Genomic DNA, 20,726 nt, shown 5'->3' with positions numbered 1-20,726 from the left:
TCTTTTTCAATTAAAATTCAATGGTATAATTTCAATAGCTAGAGAATTTTAGAATTCAATAAGCCAAGTTTCGCCATTTTTTAATTTAACATGCTTCAAAAATTCATCAGCCTGAAACAGTTATTTATATAAGTAGAAAATAATTTTTGTTTTTATTTTAGAATCTTTTTCAATTAAAATTCAATGGTATATTTTCAATAGCTAGAGAATTTTAGAATTTAATAAGCCAGGTTTCGCCATTGTTTTTAAATTTAACATGCTTAAAAAAATTCATCAGTCTGAAATAGTTATTTATATAAGAAGAAATGAATATTTTTTTATTTTAGAATCCTTCTCAATTAAAATTCAATGGAATATTTTCAATAGCTAGAGCATGGGCCAGTTTGTTTAGAAATTCAATGAGGCACATTTAGGCGAAATTTTTATTATTTAACAAATTTGAAAAATTTATCAGTTTCAAATAGTTATTTTTATTAACAGAAAAGAAGTTTCATTTGTAGTTCAGAATATTTTTCGCATACTTTAAACATCTAGAGTATGTGCCTTTTTTTCGATAATGTGCCTTTTTTAAATGTTTGCAACTATATTTTATTGACCTTCCTAAAATAAAACTTTATACAAATACACAGCAACGTACGGTCAAAATTACCAGAATATGGTAAAACTTACAATGTTTCCGACTCTATGGGAACACGAAAAAGCTAGGTAATTTTTACCGTAGTGCTTTGGTGATGATTTTGGTAATAATAATAATAAAATATGGTTTTATAACAAGTGATAAAATTTGGCAACTTTTCCATGACTCCTTAGAGCGTGGTATGAAAACCATTTACTCGGTTAAAATTGATTTTCAGTTTTTCATTTTTTGCAGATGTGGTATATATCTATAATTTTATAAGCCAAAATTTCTAGTAAATTGTTACCATAAGAACAGGAAAATAAACAAGTAAATAGTTTTAATATCATATACTCACGTGTTACAAAATTATTGTTTGTTTGTTTTACTAATAATGTCATTACCGAGATTTTTTTTACCGAGATTTTCATTGAGATTCTCGAGATTATCATTTTACGAGATTCTTTTTTCTCGAAATAGAAAAAAAAAGTTTCCATTGCCTTTCAGGTTTCATCAATTCATTAGATTTTGATAATATTCTTATAACATATTAAACAAAAACAGTATCCACTTGAAATTATTTTTACATTAGAAAAAAGTATTTTCATGTATTTCAAAGTTTTTAATTAAAAATAAATGGTAAGTTTTGTTAACTTGTGGCCTTAGTTTTAGATATTATAAGTAAAATTTCAGTAATTTTTAATTAAAATATAATAACAGTATAAATTGATCCGCGTGAATTAAATACTAATATTTGCAGAAAGGTATTTTAAATTATGTTTCGTTATTTTTTGAGAAAAGAGACGTAGTTTATCTTCCTATAGGTTAAATTTAAATAAATTTAAGAAACTATAACAATTAGGAAAATCTGATCTGCCTGAAAAATATTTTTGAATAGATAGGAGTTTTCAAATGATTTTCAGAACTTTTCTAATTAAAATCTTCTGAAATATTTTGTTTGAAATTCCGTACAGTTTGACTTAAAATTTAACAAATGCGAAAAAATTATCTCCTTGATAGAAATATTTAGAATAACGGAAATTTTTTTAAAATCATCTATCAGAATTTTTAATTGAAACCCAATTTTCTATTTCAGGAATTTTAAAAGTTACATTTTGCTAAAATTTTGAAAACACAATAAACTAGAAAAGTTTTTCTGCCTGAACTATAGATTCATATTGATAAAAAGAATTTTCTGCTGTATTTCAAATGGAACATTTCGGAATTGAAACTTTGATAAGTTGTATTTCGATAAAAATTACAAAATATAACAAAAAAATTATTATCTGCTGAAATTTTTTTTTAAATATATTTATTATTTTTTTTAATAATAGTATAATGAATTTTTCGATTGTAGTTCAGGATTTTTTAAAATGGAAATCCAGTGCCCTGCTTTAATAATTACCGGAATTTTTCAGATTTCATTAAAAAAATATTACCATTGAGGAAAATAGATGTCTTTGTATTTAGAAACTCTTCTAAATGTTTTAATTTCAACATCAAAACTTATTGAAAACTTTTGGAAGTTTCTTATAAACATGATCAAAAATTGATTCCAATAAAGTAAAACTATGTGATCAAACTTCTTTAATTGGTTAAAAATTGTTGTTTTAACCTTACTAAAATTAGTTTTCATAGCATAATTTTTTATTTCGTAAAAAATTAAAAACTTTAATTTTCGTAGATCTTAAAACGTAATTATTTTTAAAAACTAAGTTACAGAAATCATTGAAGAAATATGCTAGAAAAAGAAACAAAAAACAAATCCTTCAAATGTCTTAATGGTTTTTTTTTCAAGAAAACTTTAAAACATACATTTTAAAATTTTCTTGAATAAAACCTTTACGACTTTCTTATTTGAAATTTCTAAAATTTAAAGCAAATACATTCAGATTACAGTTAATTACAAATATTTAAAATCTTTTCGATTTATCGGTAGCTAGATCTAAATAAATTTTAAATAATCATTTTACTAATCATGGTAATACTATATTCTTTTCAAAGCAAAGTAAATCTTGTAATCTTCAGAAGTTAAACATATTTAACTCGAATTAACTCGCCACAGTTTGACTTTCAGCTATTTATAGATCATAAGATCATTTCTAGCGATAAAGTCTCATGCATTTTAGAAATTTGAACCAGAATTTCATATTAAGGGAAATACTCATTTTTCGATAGAAAATATTGCTTATCATTTCAATGAGTATCATACTTTGTGAAATGTCTCTGAATTAACTCCAAATGCGTATGGCTCAGTAAGCTTAGTAATGATCAAATCCATTTTAATTCCCTGTCAGCAATTCTATCAGCCATATTAATTATCGAAATATAATTCTGCGAAGATAGCTGATTTTGTCTTGAATTAATTAAAAGGTTTAGAGTTACGATCTTTTAGATTTTGATTACTGCAAATTCAATTCCTAAAGAAGAAATTAATTTAGAAAATTTTAGTATTTTACCTAATGGACGTCGGAATATGTATGCGTATTACCAATAACACAATATTTGGATGCTATTTATCTACAAAAAAAAAAAAAAAAAATTTAAACTTGTAAACTGGCAGCTGATTTGGTTTGCAGAACAGTACAATTTAAAAAGTCAATCAATAGCCTTTTTTATCATTCAAGCTTTTTCCGTAAACATTGCAAGGAAAGCATGGTAAAGGCCTGCTTAGACGATCCAATTTCTTGTATTCAAGAACTTGGACCGTGTAAACAGGCCTTAAGACGGATTTTTACGGTATCAAAACAAGTTTTTAAAACAAAAATAGACCTGTTGTCGCAATAGACTTTAACAGAATCAGAACAAGTTTTCTCAGCGAAATATTGCTTTACTCGAAACTAATGTGAATATTTTATGTCAGCAGAATTTGTAGCCAATCATCGCTGGGATTCGAACTTAATTACTTCTTTAAGAGGCGCAAACTCCCCCCCCCCTGAGCCTCTGCGACTCCCTCTAGTGAAATTGATTTGATTAACTCCAGTTTTAGGTCATGCTCGATAAAAGAAAGAACAATCTAACATACAGATACTGAAATTTATAAACTTTGATACAGTTAATTTTTTCCCTTCATCCCATATAAATTTTGTTCCTACAAGATAAGATTTTATCCGTATTAGGGGAAGAGAGAGTGAAATTTGCTTTACCTTAGTTGCAAAAATTCCTCAGTTCCATTTGATTAACAATGAATGAAATGGTTATTTTTTACGTGGATATTATTGCCATCTGATATGGTGTAAATATAAATTTGTTTCTCTACATGAAATTCAAAATCTTATGGAAACTAAGTAATAATTAACAGTATATGGCAATATCATATGCCAGATTTACAGTCTTGTCAAAAAGAAATGACAGACAAATGTCAGTTATATACACTGGAGGGAAATAAAATGACTTTATGATTCCAGAGCTAAAGGAAACATAAAGTTATTTTTTTTCATTTAAAGCAAGAAAATTACTAACATTGGTAAAAACCGTGTTAAGTGAAACGTAGAACATAAAATAAATAAAGTCCCGACCAGGATTCTACAGTATTTCAAATTGCAGAAGTTTTATATTTTTATAATTTGTTGATCTTTAAAACAAATACTATAAGTCTTAATAAATTATTAAGCATGTATTCGTTAAGAAATTTTTAACTATTTGTTTTTTAAGTCGTATCTTTTATATTTTTCATAAACCATTTCTGAAAATGATTTTGAAACTATTCAAAACACGGTTACTTAAAAAGCATGTTGATTTTTTGAGTTTCAAATTTCAATTAAGTCAACCGAAAAAAAGTTATTTCTTATAACACATATATCATTAATCAGGCATATTGTTTAGTTGGCGTTTTAGTTTCTGTAAGTACTGAAAACTAAAATAAAGCACATTTCATCGAATTTATAATTTTCAAATTAAAATTTTTAAGCAAGCAAAGCAGTATGCAAAAGCTGGCTAAAGCTAAAAATAGTCTTACACAATTAGGTGACACTATGTTTAAATAAGAAGCTTTAATAAGCAGCTACATACAAAAGCTATGTAAGAGCTAAAAATTATTATTTCCCCACCTTGATTAGTTTTGAATCTTTATTTTTCAAAGTTCAACATCAAGAATCCTGGTCCGGACGTTTTCGGACGCGACGTGATCCGGCTTTGACCGGACGCCATTTGCACCCTCCACAAATTTTACAGCTCCCTAGAAAAGCATAAAAATGTAATAAGAACCCAACGCAGATGTTAGGTATAAAAAATCTCGCTTGTTTAGTCAAATCATTTTTTTCCGTTTTTTTTTCAATATATAATATAATAATTAGGAAATGTTGGAAAAGTCTAATTATTTATAATCATATAATTTACAAGTATATTGAATATTTTCATTCTTTAAGCATTTATCACTTAAGAACCAACATGTAAATTTCGCAGGAATTATACAGATGTCAATAAGTAGACTAAAGAAAACTTTTGCAATAAACTATTTGTATTGCTAAAAGTAAGTCAAATAAATAATACAATCAGAAAGTTCCTGGGTTCGAATCACGGAAAAGGCATGGATGTTTCTTTCTCTCTCTGTGTGTTCTATGTCCTTTCTCCTTTGTGTGTGAATGTGACCCGTCCTATAAACGGGTTGTGGTTGTGTGAATGGCGTGGCAGAAGTCGAATTCCTGGCCATAGATGGCGCCACTGAAAAGGAGTAACAATCGCACCCCCACTGCCTAAACAGGCATACGACAAAAAAAAAATCGTATTTGGAAAATGCTGCAATTCTTTCTAAGTAATAATTATAATCGTTATCTAAGTAATAATCTTTTTAATAGGTATCGTTAATTCATTGTACTTGAAATATCTTTCGGTTTAAAAAAGCTTATTTAGTTTATTGTTCGTTGTTCAAATTATTTTCTAATTTTCAGAACACTGACACACTGTCCAAGGAGCTAGTTTGGTGTTGTTACTCCTTCAAAGTGGATATAGCAGCTGCATCAAGTCACCGAATATGTCAAGCGTTTGATGCTACTGCTGTGAATGAACGTATTGCGAGGCATTGGCTTCAAAAAATTCAGGTTCGAAGATTTGTCCCTCTCTGACAAACCTCACAGTGAACGACCATGAACCTTGGATAAGGAAGAACTGCCATTAAATAGAACAGTAATTTAACGTGTGGTGAACACGTAAGACAGTTTGATATCTCTGATGACAGAACTGACTGGGCAAAGTGGTTCCCACACACACTGTTAGAAATTCCAAAAAAAACAAAACAACCAGTGATAGCCTGCATGCCATTGCTTTCTCATCACCGTACCACATCAATAATTAATCAAATGCTTATCTGTGACAAAAAATGAGATCGGTATGACACGGCCAAGCGTCACTTCAGGATATTGTCCTGCATAGTGCAAGACCACCTCCGTGAAAAAGATTATGCTCTGCGTCTGGTGAACTTGCTCTCTAACGGCTCTCCTTAAGAAAGTCGAAAAAGTAGAAAGCAAAACATACCCTTTTATGCTTGATTGAAATAGGCACTTTTTCCCCAAAAAAGTTAGCATTCTTGCTGTAGTGTATCGTTATGTTATAAAGCGAAATTCTGGTTGTAGTCAAACAGAACTAACGTCAGTATAAGGCTTCTTTAAGTTGTAACAGGGTAAATTTTAGTAAGAGCCATATATTCTATTCTCAATAGCTATAAGTGTTTGATAAATAATTGTGCAATAATAATGCTACTGTTAATAAAATACCAAAATAAGAAATTTAAAAAACCTAAACATACGCAATCTCTTAAAAATCTCAAACAATGAAGATTAACTGTTATTTTTTTTTTAAAAATTAATAAATCGCTGATTCTTACCTTTTTACCATTTTTGTTATATGGATCTTCTCCTATCGTCGCTATTTTACCTTTAGTATTGGAGTTGGTGCAGAAAGGTACTGTCTTTGCTGCAGTAAGATCAGATTTATCATTATCTGGACAACCATTTTCTACAATGCTGAATTAAAAAGTATAAAATAAGAACAAGAAAAATTTCCCAAGAATGGAATTATTGAGTTAAGTAAAATAATAATAAACGAAAAATGAATCAGAATAGAACAAAATGAAGAGTATCTAAATATTTAAAGTATAATATTCGTGCGGGAGGTATTGGAAGTATGATGCTACTTTGCGCAGAATATATATATATGTATATATACTATTATAATACTTTGACATTAACTCCTTTTTTTCATTGTCAATACTGTGTTCATCCCAAGTAATACATCACTTTTTTACGTTTTAAAGCATTCATAGTGTATATAAATAAACAAAAATTTATATCACTTATCATTTAAAAATGAATGATGTGTTTAAATGAAGTACTATTTATTGATAACTTAGAATCAAATGAAGTAGATTGTGTTTGTTTTAAATAATCGCATTAGCTGAGTGTAACACCTTGTGACTTTTCACCTTTGTTTAAATAGTACATGTACCACAGTTGGTTGACAGGTGACGTTTTTACTAATCTTTGCTCTCCCTCAATTTTAGAAAAGTGAAATAATTATTCAAAAGAAAACAATTTACTTTAGAAGCTAATGATAAAAGTGGTGCTTGTTAAAAGACTTTGAATTTTGAGATAAATATATGACAGATTATTTCGAACAAATTCATTTTCCGTTCAGAAAAAAGTTTAAGGTCGAGCAGAGAAAGTTTTCCCGTTTCAATTCTAAGCTCCACAATTGCCTTTTTTACGTATATTTTTAAATTGTGTGTACAATTTACATTAAAATATTTAATAGATTCTTATAAACGCGTTATCGAAGTGATATTTAATAGTTTGAAATATAAAATATATTTGTTTTTATGCAGTATGTATTTTATTAGAAATTAGATATGAAACCATTAAAATAAAAAATAAAAATTTAAAAATATAATTGAGGCATACCTATCAGGAGCTGGTTTAAAGCCATCTGAACCTAAAAAATATTTATAATACAATAATTACAAAAAATTTAATTATATTCTGCAAATCTAACAATATATTTTTTTAATAAAATATTATTAAATATGTTAAAGTTTACTTACGTCTGAAACAGCATTTTTCTTTTCGAACTAAGCAAATGAGGAGAGCGAGAAGGCAGATTAAAATTAATATCACAACAACTGCACCACCGATCATCAAAGTCAAAATAAAGGGCTCTGAAAAATAAATATTTCATTTTCTTTAAAGTTTATTTTTAAAAAATATCTCTCATTCATATTTTAGAGACTTAATATTTCGTAAGAATCAATATCTCATATTAAATTTTTAGTAACTTTAAATTTTTAAAATTTCTATTTTAAGCGTCAATATTTTTAAAATCAATTTATCATGTTTGAAAAAATAACTAAATAATTTTAAAATTTATTTATCTAAATAGTTTCAAAATTTATTAAAGTGTATTTTTTGCCTCATTGTTATACTTTAAATTTTATATTTTCTTTTTGTAAATGACATGGGGACTCCAGTCCCTTTTCGCGCCACTCACCACCATTCGTATTGACCTCTCCATCACCTTTAATATTTTCATTAACATTTTAATGCAGGTAAGATATGGGTAACCCTTTTATATATTTTTTCTAGCTCTCTAATTACAAGTAAAAATATATTTTAGAATTTTTTAAATCATTAAAAAGTTTTTAATAGTTACTATGAAAAAATCTGTTTACTTACTGTCTGTTAATATTAATGTCGTTACTAATTGTTTTCGAGAATTGCAATATTCTAGAATATATAGAATATTTTAGAATATTCTAGAATTGCAATAATTCTAGTAATAAGTACAAATTGAAATATAAAAAATATTTAAAAGCTAAAGAAATGGCACAGGTTTGTGCATGAGAAACGCATAAAATAATGATATTGTTATAGGTGCCAATGATGCAAAATTATTTCTGGTAATAGGTACAGATTAAATAAAAAGCTAAATCTTTTGAGAATAGATATGGTACTAATTCGTGTATGAGAACCGTGTAAAAGTATAGTATTGTTATTGGCTAAAATGATTCCTAATTTAGTTGGTAATAGGTAGAAATTTAAATAAAAAAAAGTTTTGTATTAAAAAGATAAGTAAGGAAAATATACTTATTCCTATGCGGGAGTGGTAAAAGATTGCCATATTGTCATTGGCGCAAATAATGCACAATTGATTTTGGTAATAGGTAAAAAATTGGAGAAAAAAGATTTGTATTAGGCAGTTAACTTAATGACGAACAGAAGTTGAATTTATTCTTTTGGAAGAACCATAAAAAATCAACATATTACAAATGACGCATCTGATGCTTAATTAATTTTCGTAATAGGTAATGTTGGTAATATGCAAATTGTTTTTTATACACAATAAGTATACTGATACTGGCACTAAAACACTAACTGTACTTACAGTGGAAATATGTTTTTAGAGCCTACCAAAAGGGCTAAAGTACCGGAAGAAACTGTTAAAGTGGTAGTTTTTGAATATGCTTTACTTCGAGCATTATGATAAACGGTATTGAATATAATAAATCTTTATTTTGATGAGATGAACTTCTAAAAGCATGTTTTAGCTTAATCTAATTACGTAAAGTCACAAGGAAGGGCAAAAAATAATAAATATTAAAATTGAAATTGCGTTAGCTTTATTATATGCGTCGGTACATATCGTTCAGTTTTTTGCATCGTTTCGAAGAATCGATTAATACCGGTTTATTGATTATTTACTTTATTTTTAATCCATGCAAAGAACGGGTAAACTAGCAAGAAATAAATTTTTAGCCAATTTTCTACTAACGCTCCAGCAAAGAGTCAAGAGCGGTGGGATCTTTTTCTGATATGGGATGAGAAAAAGGTAGGTTCTTGAAGTGGATTGTAGAAATATATATTTCTTTTTTTATCGAATTGAACAAATTGTATAGTTCATATTGGCACGACATTCTAATATAATCTACTCGTTCTTACTTGTCTTAAATAGAAACTGTTATGATAGTAAACAAAAAATTTTGCTGAGACAAAAGTAATTTATTCAAAGGCTTTCAATGTTAAAGTTATATCAAAGGAAATCTCTAAGCAATTAAAAAGATTTGAATTATTATATAATGCTCCTTACCTCTAACTTCAAGTACAATGGAAAATGTTTCATGTCCTTTATCATTTTCAACCACTAATGTGTATGTTTTTGAGTCACCTCCTTCAACGTTACGAATTATTAATCGTGCATCATAGCAGTCATCTTTATTAGGTATCTAAAAAAAAGATCGTTAATTATGAATAAAACAAGGTTAACTTAATTGACTGCAATAACACTAGTAAATAATAACAATTAAAATTCATTTATAGTTATTATAGTTCGCACTGGTGTGGATTTCATTACTCATATAAATGGATTATTAAATATTTAAGATGAAACCAAACAAATCTCAAACCAGTAGGAGTTACTATATATTTTTCTAATTCCTAAATTGCTATTCTTCAAACTATGCTTTCATTTTTTCGAAAACCCATGTAATTCTAACAAAAAATATATCAGTAGAGTCTAAGTTTATGCATACAGCTTTATTATTAGCTTTATTACAGCTTAATTATTAGCTTTATTAAGTGCACTGTAAGAAAAAATGGTTTCTTTGAAATGTAAAAAAATATGTCAAAATGGTCCCGAAACAATCCTATGTATTCAAAATTGAAACAGCTTATGCTTATTTTTGAGAAAAACGCGAAGTGATGTAGATGAAGAAATGTGTGAATGAGATTTTCTTTGACTGCTGACAACAGCCGATCCAAGGACCTCTGATATTGTAGTATGGTGCTCTAATAACCATAATTGTACAGAGCGCCAAAAAACTGACTACCCTGAATAACTTTTAATCTAATGATCGGATCTTCACTTTTAGGACTCAATCTTAATGGTTTGAAGGGATGACGTCAAATATGATAATTAATTACTTCAGACGATATTTTAAGTCAGGAAATCAGTCACAAAAACGTACTTTCTCTGAATAAACAAATATCTTTTTCAACAGATTTAGATTTTTGACCTCTAGGGGGTAGCCGCAATCTGGAAAATATGGTCCCAAAGATTTGGTCAGGTGAGCGGTCCAAAGTTTGGACCCCTTAATGGTAATTTTACTTTTCACGTATTCTGCCATATCTCAAGAACTTTTTAAGTGAACTGAAAAAAAATTCTCACACAATTATAGAATTCGTTTATCAAAAGATAATTTGATGCAAAAAACAATTTATTAGACATTTATGATTTTTATTATTTTGTTAAATATTTGTTATTATTATTTTTTTAAATTTTGAATTGTAAGATATAGAACTTATGGATTATTTTAAAGGATGCAATTTTAAATCAAAAGATACAAAATTTGAGCAATTTCAGTAGAATAATTTCTGAGAAATCAAATTTTAAAAATACGACTTTTTCAAAATTCGATTACTCAGAACTAATCAGCCGATTTTTCCAAATTTTTGCATATCGCAACTTAAATTGCAAAATTCAAAATTTGCGTAAATTTTTTCGACCATTATTAAATTAGAAAAAGATAATGAATAATTACTAAAAGTTATGGAGTTGTCTTTGGATAAGCAGATTTTATAATTCAGTATAAAAATGTTTTAAATCGCTTAAAAAGTTCTAGAGCTACGGCGAATTGCGCAAAAAATAAAATTACTTAAATGGGTCCAAATTTTGGACCGCTCATTTTTCATGGAGTTGTCTTTGGATAAGCAGATTTTATAATTCAGTATAAAAATGATTCAAATCACTTACAAAGTTCTAGAGCTATGGCGAATTGCGCAAAAAATAAAATTATTTAAATGGGTCCAAATTTTAGACCGCTCATTTTTCATGGAGTTGTCTTTGGATAAGCAGATTTTATAATTCAGTATAAAAATGTTTCAAATCGCTTAAAAAGTTCTAGAGCTATGGCGAATTGCGCAAAAAATAAAATTACTTAAATGGGTCCAAATTTTGGACCGCTCTCCAGTCCAATTATTGAAACCATAATTCCCAGATTGCCCCTATAATTTGGGAGTAAAAAATCCGAATCTATAGAAAAAAAAGTGTGTTTATTCAGAGAAAGTACGTTTTTTGTGTCAGATTTCGTAACTTAAATATCGTCTGTACTAACTAATTAGCATATTTGAGATCACCTCTTCAAACCATTAAGATTGAGTCCTAGAATATGAAGATCCGATGATTAGATCAAAGGTTATTCAGGTTGGTCCGATTTTTATTTTACACACAGTACATTAAGCTATTTTTAGCGTTCAATTGCATTGACAATTAAATTAATGTATCGTAAGTGCTATAAAAAGTGGAAAGTATAAAAAATTAAAAAAGTGATTATAAACCTCCATTCATCAGGACAAAAGTTTTATTTTAATTAATCTAAAAGTCTTTGCATTCAATTCTGTATATAAAGATAGATAAAAATGGGTGAAATATAACTTTTTTATCTGTTTAAAATAGTAAATTAGTGATAAGTGAATTGTTCCCCACATGTCAAGGATTGTAAGAAAATAGTTTGTTGTAAATTTTGTATTCAAAGCTTATATACTGACAGAGAAAAAATTTATTACGCCATCTAATCTGTTATATATTTTAGTTAAAAATTAAAAAAAAATTTATTACAATTTGATTTTAAAAAAGCATTTCTCAGAAATCTCTTAATCAGTACATCCTTGCAGCATTTTAGCATGAATTTTTATACTTTTGCACTATTACCTAAGTTTAAAAATAGAAAGATAAAATAAACCTTAATAATTGCCTATTTCAGATTTGACTGAATAATTGCATATTTCAGATTTTAATGTTGCCTGTGAGAATCTCTTAATCTGAAATGGTCCAGTCTAGGGCTCTAAGAAATTAAAAAATGGTAATAGTCAGTGAAAATATTAGAGCCATTTTCTTCTGTGAAGACAGCTGAAAACACGTGAGAGAACGGTAAACAAATTACACTCGAATTGAAGCTAAACATGTAGTTGATTTAAAATAATAATACAAATTAATATCTGGAAGTGAACAGCTAAAAATATAGTTGCCTTTCACAATTAATTGGTTGCCAGTTCCGGCCGGGTGACAGTGTTTCAAGATTTCAAACATAAATTCCTGCATTTTTGTGATACTAATAAATGCATATTTCAGATTTGTCTAAATACTAACTTTAAACGTTATACATATAATAATCATATGGAAATGTTATACATGTGGGAATCTCTTTCTCACCGCACCCATGTCACATTTTAAACATAAACTCATGTATTGTAAATACACAAGTGGGCGACCTTTGTGCTAAAATACAAAACTAAGGCAAACAATGTTAAAGAGCGCAAAAATATTTATAAATTACAGACAGCTGTTTCGGATGCTCAAAGGGCAACTTTCATCAGGGCAACAGATGAAGGTTGCCCTTTGAGTATCTGTTGCACTGATAAAGGTTGCTCTTTGAGCATCCAAAACAGCTGTCTGTAATTTATAAATATTTGTGTGCACTTTAACGTTGTTTGCCTTAGTTTTGCTCATGTATTGTGCAATAATAATATGTAAAAATAGAAAAATAAAAGGAATCTAGACAACACGTAATTCAGAATTGATTAAACTCTTACCTTTAATGTAATAAAAAAACACAAACTGTATTTAAAACTTTTATTTCAAGAAATTTAAAAAATGAAATTTTTAAACTGTTACCTTTTGAATTTCTGATGCATCGTGTCTTCCAGTGTTTGAATTTGTTTCTTGTCGAAATGAATCCCATTCCCAATAACTTCTTCTGGGTTCTGGATCTGAGCAAAACCGTATAATAATCTTAGCAGTTTCGTCTTTGTCCACAACCATGTGTGATACCAAAGGGGCATTCTCAATCATTAATTGAGGCGGTCCTGCAAGAGAAAAAAATATACATGAGATGAAACACAATTTTTTTCAATACTTTTTAGCAACTGTTATGGTTTTTTTTCATGTACAGTGCAGAAAAAACCCATCTTTCTCAACAACTTTTGGTCTAATAATCCTCTTTACACTTACCGAAACTAAATATCCTAATAGTTTGAGGGCTTGACCTTAAGTATGTTATTTAACAAGCATACAATGTGTTTAACAAGTAAAAAATAAAGAGCAGCCGATGTGTTGTGTTATGAAATCAGACAGAAAAACGTCCTTCTTCTGAATAAACATGTTTTCGGTTTGACAGATATTATTTTTTTTGATCAAGACAGATATCAAGTGCAAGTAGTTTGGTCAGAAAAGCGGTCGAAAGTTTGGACTCCTTAATGTTAATTTTACTTTTTGCATTTTTTGATATAACTTGAGAACGCAGGTAAGCAAATTAAAGAAATTTTAAACACAAATATAAAGTACATCATCTAAAGATAATTCGATGCAAACAATAATTGCTAATAAATATTTTTGCACTCTAATTTATATTACAGTATATATACATTCTTTTTCTATCAGTATTTTTAATTTTTTAAAAATGTTTATGTGTCTGGTTTAAATATACAAAGACTGGAACATCAAAATATTGAAAATGAAAACTTATATCTGTGTTCCATTATAATGTTTCTGTATTTACAGACGAAAATTTTTATTATAAATAATGTAGTAAACCAATTCGTAAAGATATCAACAACTCAAATTAGAAAAAGCGAAAGCAAACTTTGTAGTTTTCAGTACTGAGAATTTTCTTTTTCTAAAATTGCAGAATGCAAAAAATAAATAAATAAATAAAAAATATGACAGGACTTAAATATGGCCCTTTAGAAAAAAGCTTAGTTGCTTTGATGTATTGCAGAAGTTATCCTTCCATAATTTGTTATAATTTTGATATTTTGCCAAAAAAGCATGTTCTGAATTACAAACTTTACAGTTTACATTTGGTTGACTCACTTTCCGAACTCACTTTTTCCTAAATTTTAAACTACCCATTTAAGGTGAAACAGAATTTTTCAGATAGGGTCTCTCTCGCACGTCTTCTTAACACAAACTTATCAAAAAGGAGCTTTCCTTTATCTGAGAGAAGGTGCGAAAGTTATTTTACAGCATAATGCGTCAAATCCGTTTGAAATTTCCGCATAATACAAGCTATTATGGAAAACCTTGCGAACGAAAAATCCGTAATTTTAGACTTTTGAACTATCTTTAATAGTTTAACTTACTCCTTTGATACTGTCATCACAGCCGAATAAGGTTGACTCCCTTCCAATTGAAGATTGATGGCAAGCTGTAAGTCGCATTAAAGAAACTCGCCACCACTTATGATGGATGACCTATCGTTATTTCCTCCCGATGGACATTTCTCTACAACATTGTCACATAAAGGCTTCTAAACATCCATTAATATTTTTTGCTTCAATAGTATTCTTAGGAAATGTGCCATAAACTTTCTGAGAGACCTTTATCATGGGAACAAAACTCAGTGTAAGATGTGGGTGCGGAATATGTCACAGGCTGTTGAAAGCATTCGAGTCCAATCCATATTTTTCATCGAGTGACCAGTTTGATTTAATAAAAGCTACTTTAATTATTTATGAGAACGACAGGAATCATAAAAGAAACATTCGAAAGAGATGTTGAATATCATCGAAAATGGAAAGATGTATCGTAATCTGAAAATGGTTCACATTAATTTTTAAAGAAATACTGTGCAATATTGGAAAGGTCTTGAATTTTTTCTCTACAACATTGTTACAAAAAGGCTTCTAAGCAACCGTTAATATTTTTTGTTTCAATAATATTCTTAGGAAATATGCCATAAACTTTCTGGCGGTACTTTAACAAGGGAACAAAACTCAGTGTAAGATGTGGGTACGGAATATGTCGCAATCTGTTGAAAGCATTCGAGTCCGATCCATAATTTTTGTTCGAGTAGTTTATTTGAATGAGTAAAAACTATTCTAATTATTTTTGAGGAAGTCAAAGATCACAAATGAAACATTTGAAAGAAGTGCTGAATATCACTGAAATTGGGAAGATGTATTTTATGTGAAATGCGCCCTAATAATGTTCAAAAGAATATCAGGCAATTACTGAAAAATATCGAATTTTTCAAAATTTAAAACCAGCTTCACGTCCTAAGTAGAAAAGCGCAAGGCTTCTAAACATCCATTAATATTTTTTGCTTCAATAATATCCTGGGGAAATGTTCCATAAACTTTCTGAGAGCTCTTATCATGGAAACAAAACATCATAAGTGGTGCAGAATTCGCCTCACGATGTTGAAAGCCTTCGAGTCCAAACCTTGATTTTTGCAGGATTGACCCTTTGATTTAAAAATAATATTATGATCATTTATGAATGATAAATACTATTGTGATTATTTATGAAAAAAGACAGGAATCATAAATGAAACATTTCAAAGATGTGTTGAAAATCATCGAAATGAGACGATGTATCTTAATGTGAAAATGAATCTCATAAATGTTCGACAGAATGTTATGCTATCTAAGGCAACCAGTGTCATGAAAAAAGCATGAAAGTGAAGGGCTTCAAAACATTCATTAATATTTTTGGTTCATATTCTTAGTTAATGTGTCATAATCATTCAGGTGGAGATTTATTAAAGGAACAAAATTCAGTGTAACATGTGGATGAGGAATATCTCACAAAATATTCAAACCTTCGAGTATAATCCATGATTTTTGTTCGAGTGACCCATTTGATTTAATAAAAACTATTTATAACAATTTATAAGAAGAACAGAAATTATCAAGACATCATCGAAAATTCGAAGATGATTCTTAGCCTGAAAATGATTCCCATTAATTTATAAAAGAATATCATGCAATCTGATGAAAGGACAAAAAAATTATCAAATTTTAGAGCCAGTGTCATGCCCAAAATATGAAAGTTTAAGGCCTTTAAACATCCATTTATATTTTTTGTTTCAATAATATTCTTAGGAAATACGTCATATGCAATGTTGATGCATATTACTATTATTATTGCTGTTGAAAACGGTTTTTTATTTGGTATCAAATCGATTGCGAACTTTTGCAATCACCTGTTACAAGGAAAAAAAAAGAAAAATAATTCTAATAATTATTTAAAGGTCAAAAAACGGTGCATATTATTCCTTATGATTTTTATATATTGAGTTCAAAAATGTTATTCTACATATTTTCTGTCATAAATAAATAAAAAAAACAATTCAAAAACTTCAGACTTTCTTTATTTATCTATTGATGACTAATTGAAATTATTTTTCAAAGTTGTATAAATTTCCAAAAGCAGCACTCAAACCACTCAGCTCAAAAATAAACTCGAACTTTAAAACTCGTAAAGTTATTTCGAGAAATAAAATAAGAACTGCGATTGAATTTTCGGGCTAATTGATTAAGCGAAAAATTTTTATAGCTGTGTCGTTACCTTCTCTGCGCAGTTTTCGAAACTTTTAAAAGGGAACTGGAAAGCCCCACTGTGTTCTTTTTCGTCAGGAAAATTTTACTCTCTCTGTCGATTTTATGTATCCATCTTTCCTCATCCCCCTACAATCTTTAACTCTACATCGTGATTAAGTGCTAATTAAGAAGTTTTAAGCGAACGGTTCGGGAGTTTTAATTAAAACTAAATAATGATCTAATTTTCTCCCAACGTCATTCTCTTCTATAATAAAGCGGAGAACAACGTTTCAGCAAAGTATAATTAAAGATTTCTGACAAAGATTTAAGCCTTTTGACTTCCATTTCAACCTCCTAATCACTTCAATACCTATATGATTACTGTAACTAATGAACACTTAATATTAAGAATACATTTTGGAACGGTAGAATATTTCTGTTCAAAATTTTTAACCCCTGCCTGCTATGCCTTGTTTGAGGTTACATTCTCTTTTTGAGTCTATAATTTTGACATGACTTTGAAAGTTGACTTCAATAAAAGTAAACGCACTTTCCATAATAAAAAAGAAATAAAAATGTAACGCTACTTTAGTGAATTAATCTTTGTCTTTATACTTGTAGGAATTTTTAAATGATAAAGCGAATAAAAACTTTTCAGGAAAGTACAAATGACACTAAAAAAAAGAAAAAAAAAGGAAAAAAAAAAAGGAGGCGGAAATATTTTGAATGCGTAGTGGCTGCCATGAGCTGGTGGCAGTACTATGTGGGATAGTAAGCTTGAGTAATTAAACACTTTGCCATTTTAGTAACCATGAATCAGTGGAACGGGCGACAGCGTGCGTTCGCCATAAAAAATGTTTTATAAAAACAGTAGGGGAGAGTCGGGTAGCCCCGCCCACTTAAGGAGTATTGCTTATATATCTGTATAATATTGAGTAATAATCAATATTTTTGTATGTTTCTATTGTTTTATTATCCAATTAAATAATGCAAAAAGAATAAACCAAAAAAAGAATAGTTTTACTTAAAAAAATAGAAATTTAAAAAAACATGTTCAGTTCTTTTCAAAATGTGTCGGGTAGCCCCACCCAGTTACACAAATTATGTTTTTTGACTTTTTTTTCAGGTGCAAATGAAAATGACCAATGTATTGACAATAGATAAACCTCAGTTATCATTTTTATCATAAATACTTGAGTATTACTTGAGTATATCACAAATATTTTATCATAAATACTTGAAACTTTGAAAATAATCTTTTTTTAATATAACAATTAATGTCCGATGGCCCATTGACTTGAAAAAATATTCAATACATATGAAGTTGACTGTAGGTGGGTTACCCGCTGGGCGGTGGTACCCGACACTCCCCTACTAGTTTAGAAGATGAGCAGAGGGAGTTCCACCGTTTTTACAACTTAGGGAGCCATGATAATGTCCCATCAAAGCATATGTTAAAAAGTGCACCCGCCCAAGAACTCTGGATGAGATAAAACAGAGAATTCAGGAATGAAATTCACAGTATCCTAACTGAGATATTGCAGCTGTCAATGAGAAATCTCAACAGCAGATTTCAAGAATGCATTCGTACAGGAGAACATCTAAAGGACGTATTTCTTTAAAAAAAATGATAAATTCCAATAATGTTTCTTAAATAGTAATTTTTGGGGTTTCAATTACCATGAATAAAGTGTTTTACTTCCATTACTCTAGCGTCTTTTTTTTTTTTTTTTTTTTTTTGGATTGCTAAATAGTTCCCGTTTTTTGTATCACCTTGTATAATTAAAAATTGCTGCCAAAGATATTTATGCTTTTTGACTTCCACTTCAACCTCTTAATTGCTCTGGTACCTATATGATTACAGCAATTAATGAGCAATTAATATTAAGAAACAATTTAAAACACTGGAACTGACTTCTTCAAATTTTTTTAACTAATGACTGATATGCTTTCTTTGAGATTGCATACTACTTTGCAGACATAATTCTGACATGGATTTGAAAGATAAACTTTAACGTTATTTATAACGTAAGTAAACATATTTTCAAACGCATAAATGGAAAGAAAATTTTAATGTTAACAGACTACTTTAATGAATTTGAACTTTGTTTCCAGAGTTAAAGACTTAAAGTAACTTTTACCAAGAAAGAGAAGACCAACTTTACAGTAAGTATTGGTAGCAGAGATTTTTATGCTTAATGACATCCATTTGTACCTCCTAATCACTCCGGTACCAACATGATTACTGTAATTACTGAACACTTAATATTAAGAATATACATTTTAGAATTTACTTTTTCAAAATTCTGAACCAATGCTTGTTATGTTTTGATGTAGACAGCAAACTGTTTTGAGGACTGTAATTCTGATAAGGATCTGAGACGTAGACTTCAGTGTTGTTGATTACGTTTGAAAACATATTTTCAAAAGTTATTGAACTATCTTTAATGAAAGGAATGTTATAGTTTTGTGTAAAAAGTTTTTACTTCACCTAAAAAGATCTCTGGAGCGAAATACGAAATGTAAATTTAACAAAAAGGGACACAACCCGATCTCTTCCTCAGATTATTGGATCATATTTTCAAGGTTTAGATAGCAAACTGTTTTGAGGACTATAATTCTGATAAGGATCTGAGACGTAGACTTTAGCATTGTTGATCACGTTTGAAAAAATATTTTCAAACGTTATTGAACTATCTTTAATGAAAGGAATGTTATAGTTTTGTGTAAAAAATTTCTACTTCACTTAAAAAGATCTCTGGAGCGAAATTAACAAAATTAACGAAATTAACAAGGGACACAAACCGATCTCTTCCTCAGATTATTGGATTATATTTTCAAGGATTTTAATTAAAAAAATTGTAAGAATGCATTTAAAAGAAGTTTAAAAATTCAGTTATAGATTTAAACAAATATAAAGCAACTGAAGAAAACTATTTCTTGTCAGGAAGATAATGTTTAAAAGAAGGTTATAATTAAATATATCATGCAATCAAATAATTTTCTGTCTAGACAAAAGCTGCTTTACCGAGATTCGCGTTTTCCACTTGTAAAGCGGCATTCTTAAATTCCTTTTCTTATTCCTTATATTACTTATGGTGCATGGAGCCAAGAAGATTAATTTTATCTTTTGTTAAATTATATGAATTTCGTTATATTTGTTATTAAACAGCATATTATATTTGTTTTTTTTTTCATTGTAATATCATTTAGAAGAAATAAACAAAATACGAGATTAATAGTTAATGCTCCGGTTCAATATATAAAATTATTGTTCTATATTCAATACATTACTTCTTCTGTTATATTTGCTGCTCTAGATGAATGAAAATGAATGCTTTTGATTCGGTTTTGTGATATCTATTTTTTCTTGTATCTATCATTTAAAAATCCTATTAATCTTACTTTTTCTAAAAAAATGATACATATTTAATTTTTACCTACATATCAATAAGTAGATTACTTATAGATATGAATAGCGCATCTATTTCAAAATAATTATTAAGAAATCGATAATTTCTTGTGTGGCCATAAGCTTTGATGATTTACAGCATAAAGAATGAACGCTGTGATAATAATCTACTCTTTAATATAAGTAAGGAAACTATTGAGATAAATATTATTGCTGGGAAATAATTTATTTTTATCTTCAATCAATTTTTTGCAGTAAATTAAGCAGGGAAAGTAGTTTAATATTATTTTAATGTGATAAATTACTATGACGTCATGTACGGTTCTCTCACAGATTATATTGGAATTTAAAGCTATCGACAATCGTATTTGCAACTGTGAGCGTATTAACTCTTCAA

At 28.7% G+C, this 20,726-nt stretch overlaps 1 protein-coding gene across 7 annotated transcripts in view; it reads right to left on the bottom strand.

Moving 5' to 3' along the window:
* Window positions 1–20,726, bottom strand: part of LOC107440873 (irregular chiasm C-roughest protein) — a 152,675-nt gene that overhangs the window by 2,760 nt on the left and 129,189 nt on the right. For 2 of the 7 annotated variants that reach the window (XM_043047972.3, XM_071186226.2), the window contains exons 7-12: window positions 13,271–13,461; window positions 9,689–9,824; window positions 7,650–7,763; window positions 7,510–7,540; window positions 6,438–6,576; window positions 4,666–4,793 (exon numbers count right to left, since the gene is read on the bottom strand). In XM_043047972.3, the coding sequence (XP_042903906.1) occupies window positions 4,692–4,793; window positions 6,438–6,576; window positions 7,510–7,540; window positions 7,650–7,763; window positions 9,689–9,824; window positions 13,271–13,461 (713 nt within the window). In that variant the 3' untranslated portion in view covers window positions 4,666–4,691. The remainder of the gene's footprint in view (window positions 1–4,665; window positions 4,794–6,437; window positions 6,577–7,509; window positions 7,541–7,649; window positions 7,764–9,688; window positions 9,825–13,270; window positions 13,462–20,726) is intronic. The other 5 variants (XR_015429236.1, XR_015429237.1, XM_043047971.3 and 2 more) reach the window with 3 other exon arrangements.

This window comes from Parasteatoda tepidariorum, chromosome 9 (assembly GCF_982258835.1).
Source record: "Parasteatoda tepidariorum strain Cologne lab strain chromosome 9, Ptep-v5.0, whole genome shotgun sequence".
Lineage (NCBI taxonomy): Eukaryota > Metazoa > Arthropoda > Arachnida > Araneae > Theridiidae > Parasteatoda > Parasteatoda tepidariorum.
Note: the sequence above shows the minus strand (reverse complement) of the source record. Positions and strands in the feature narration are given on the sequence as shown.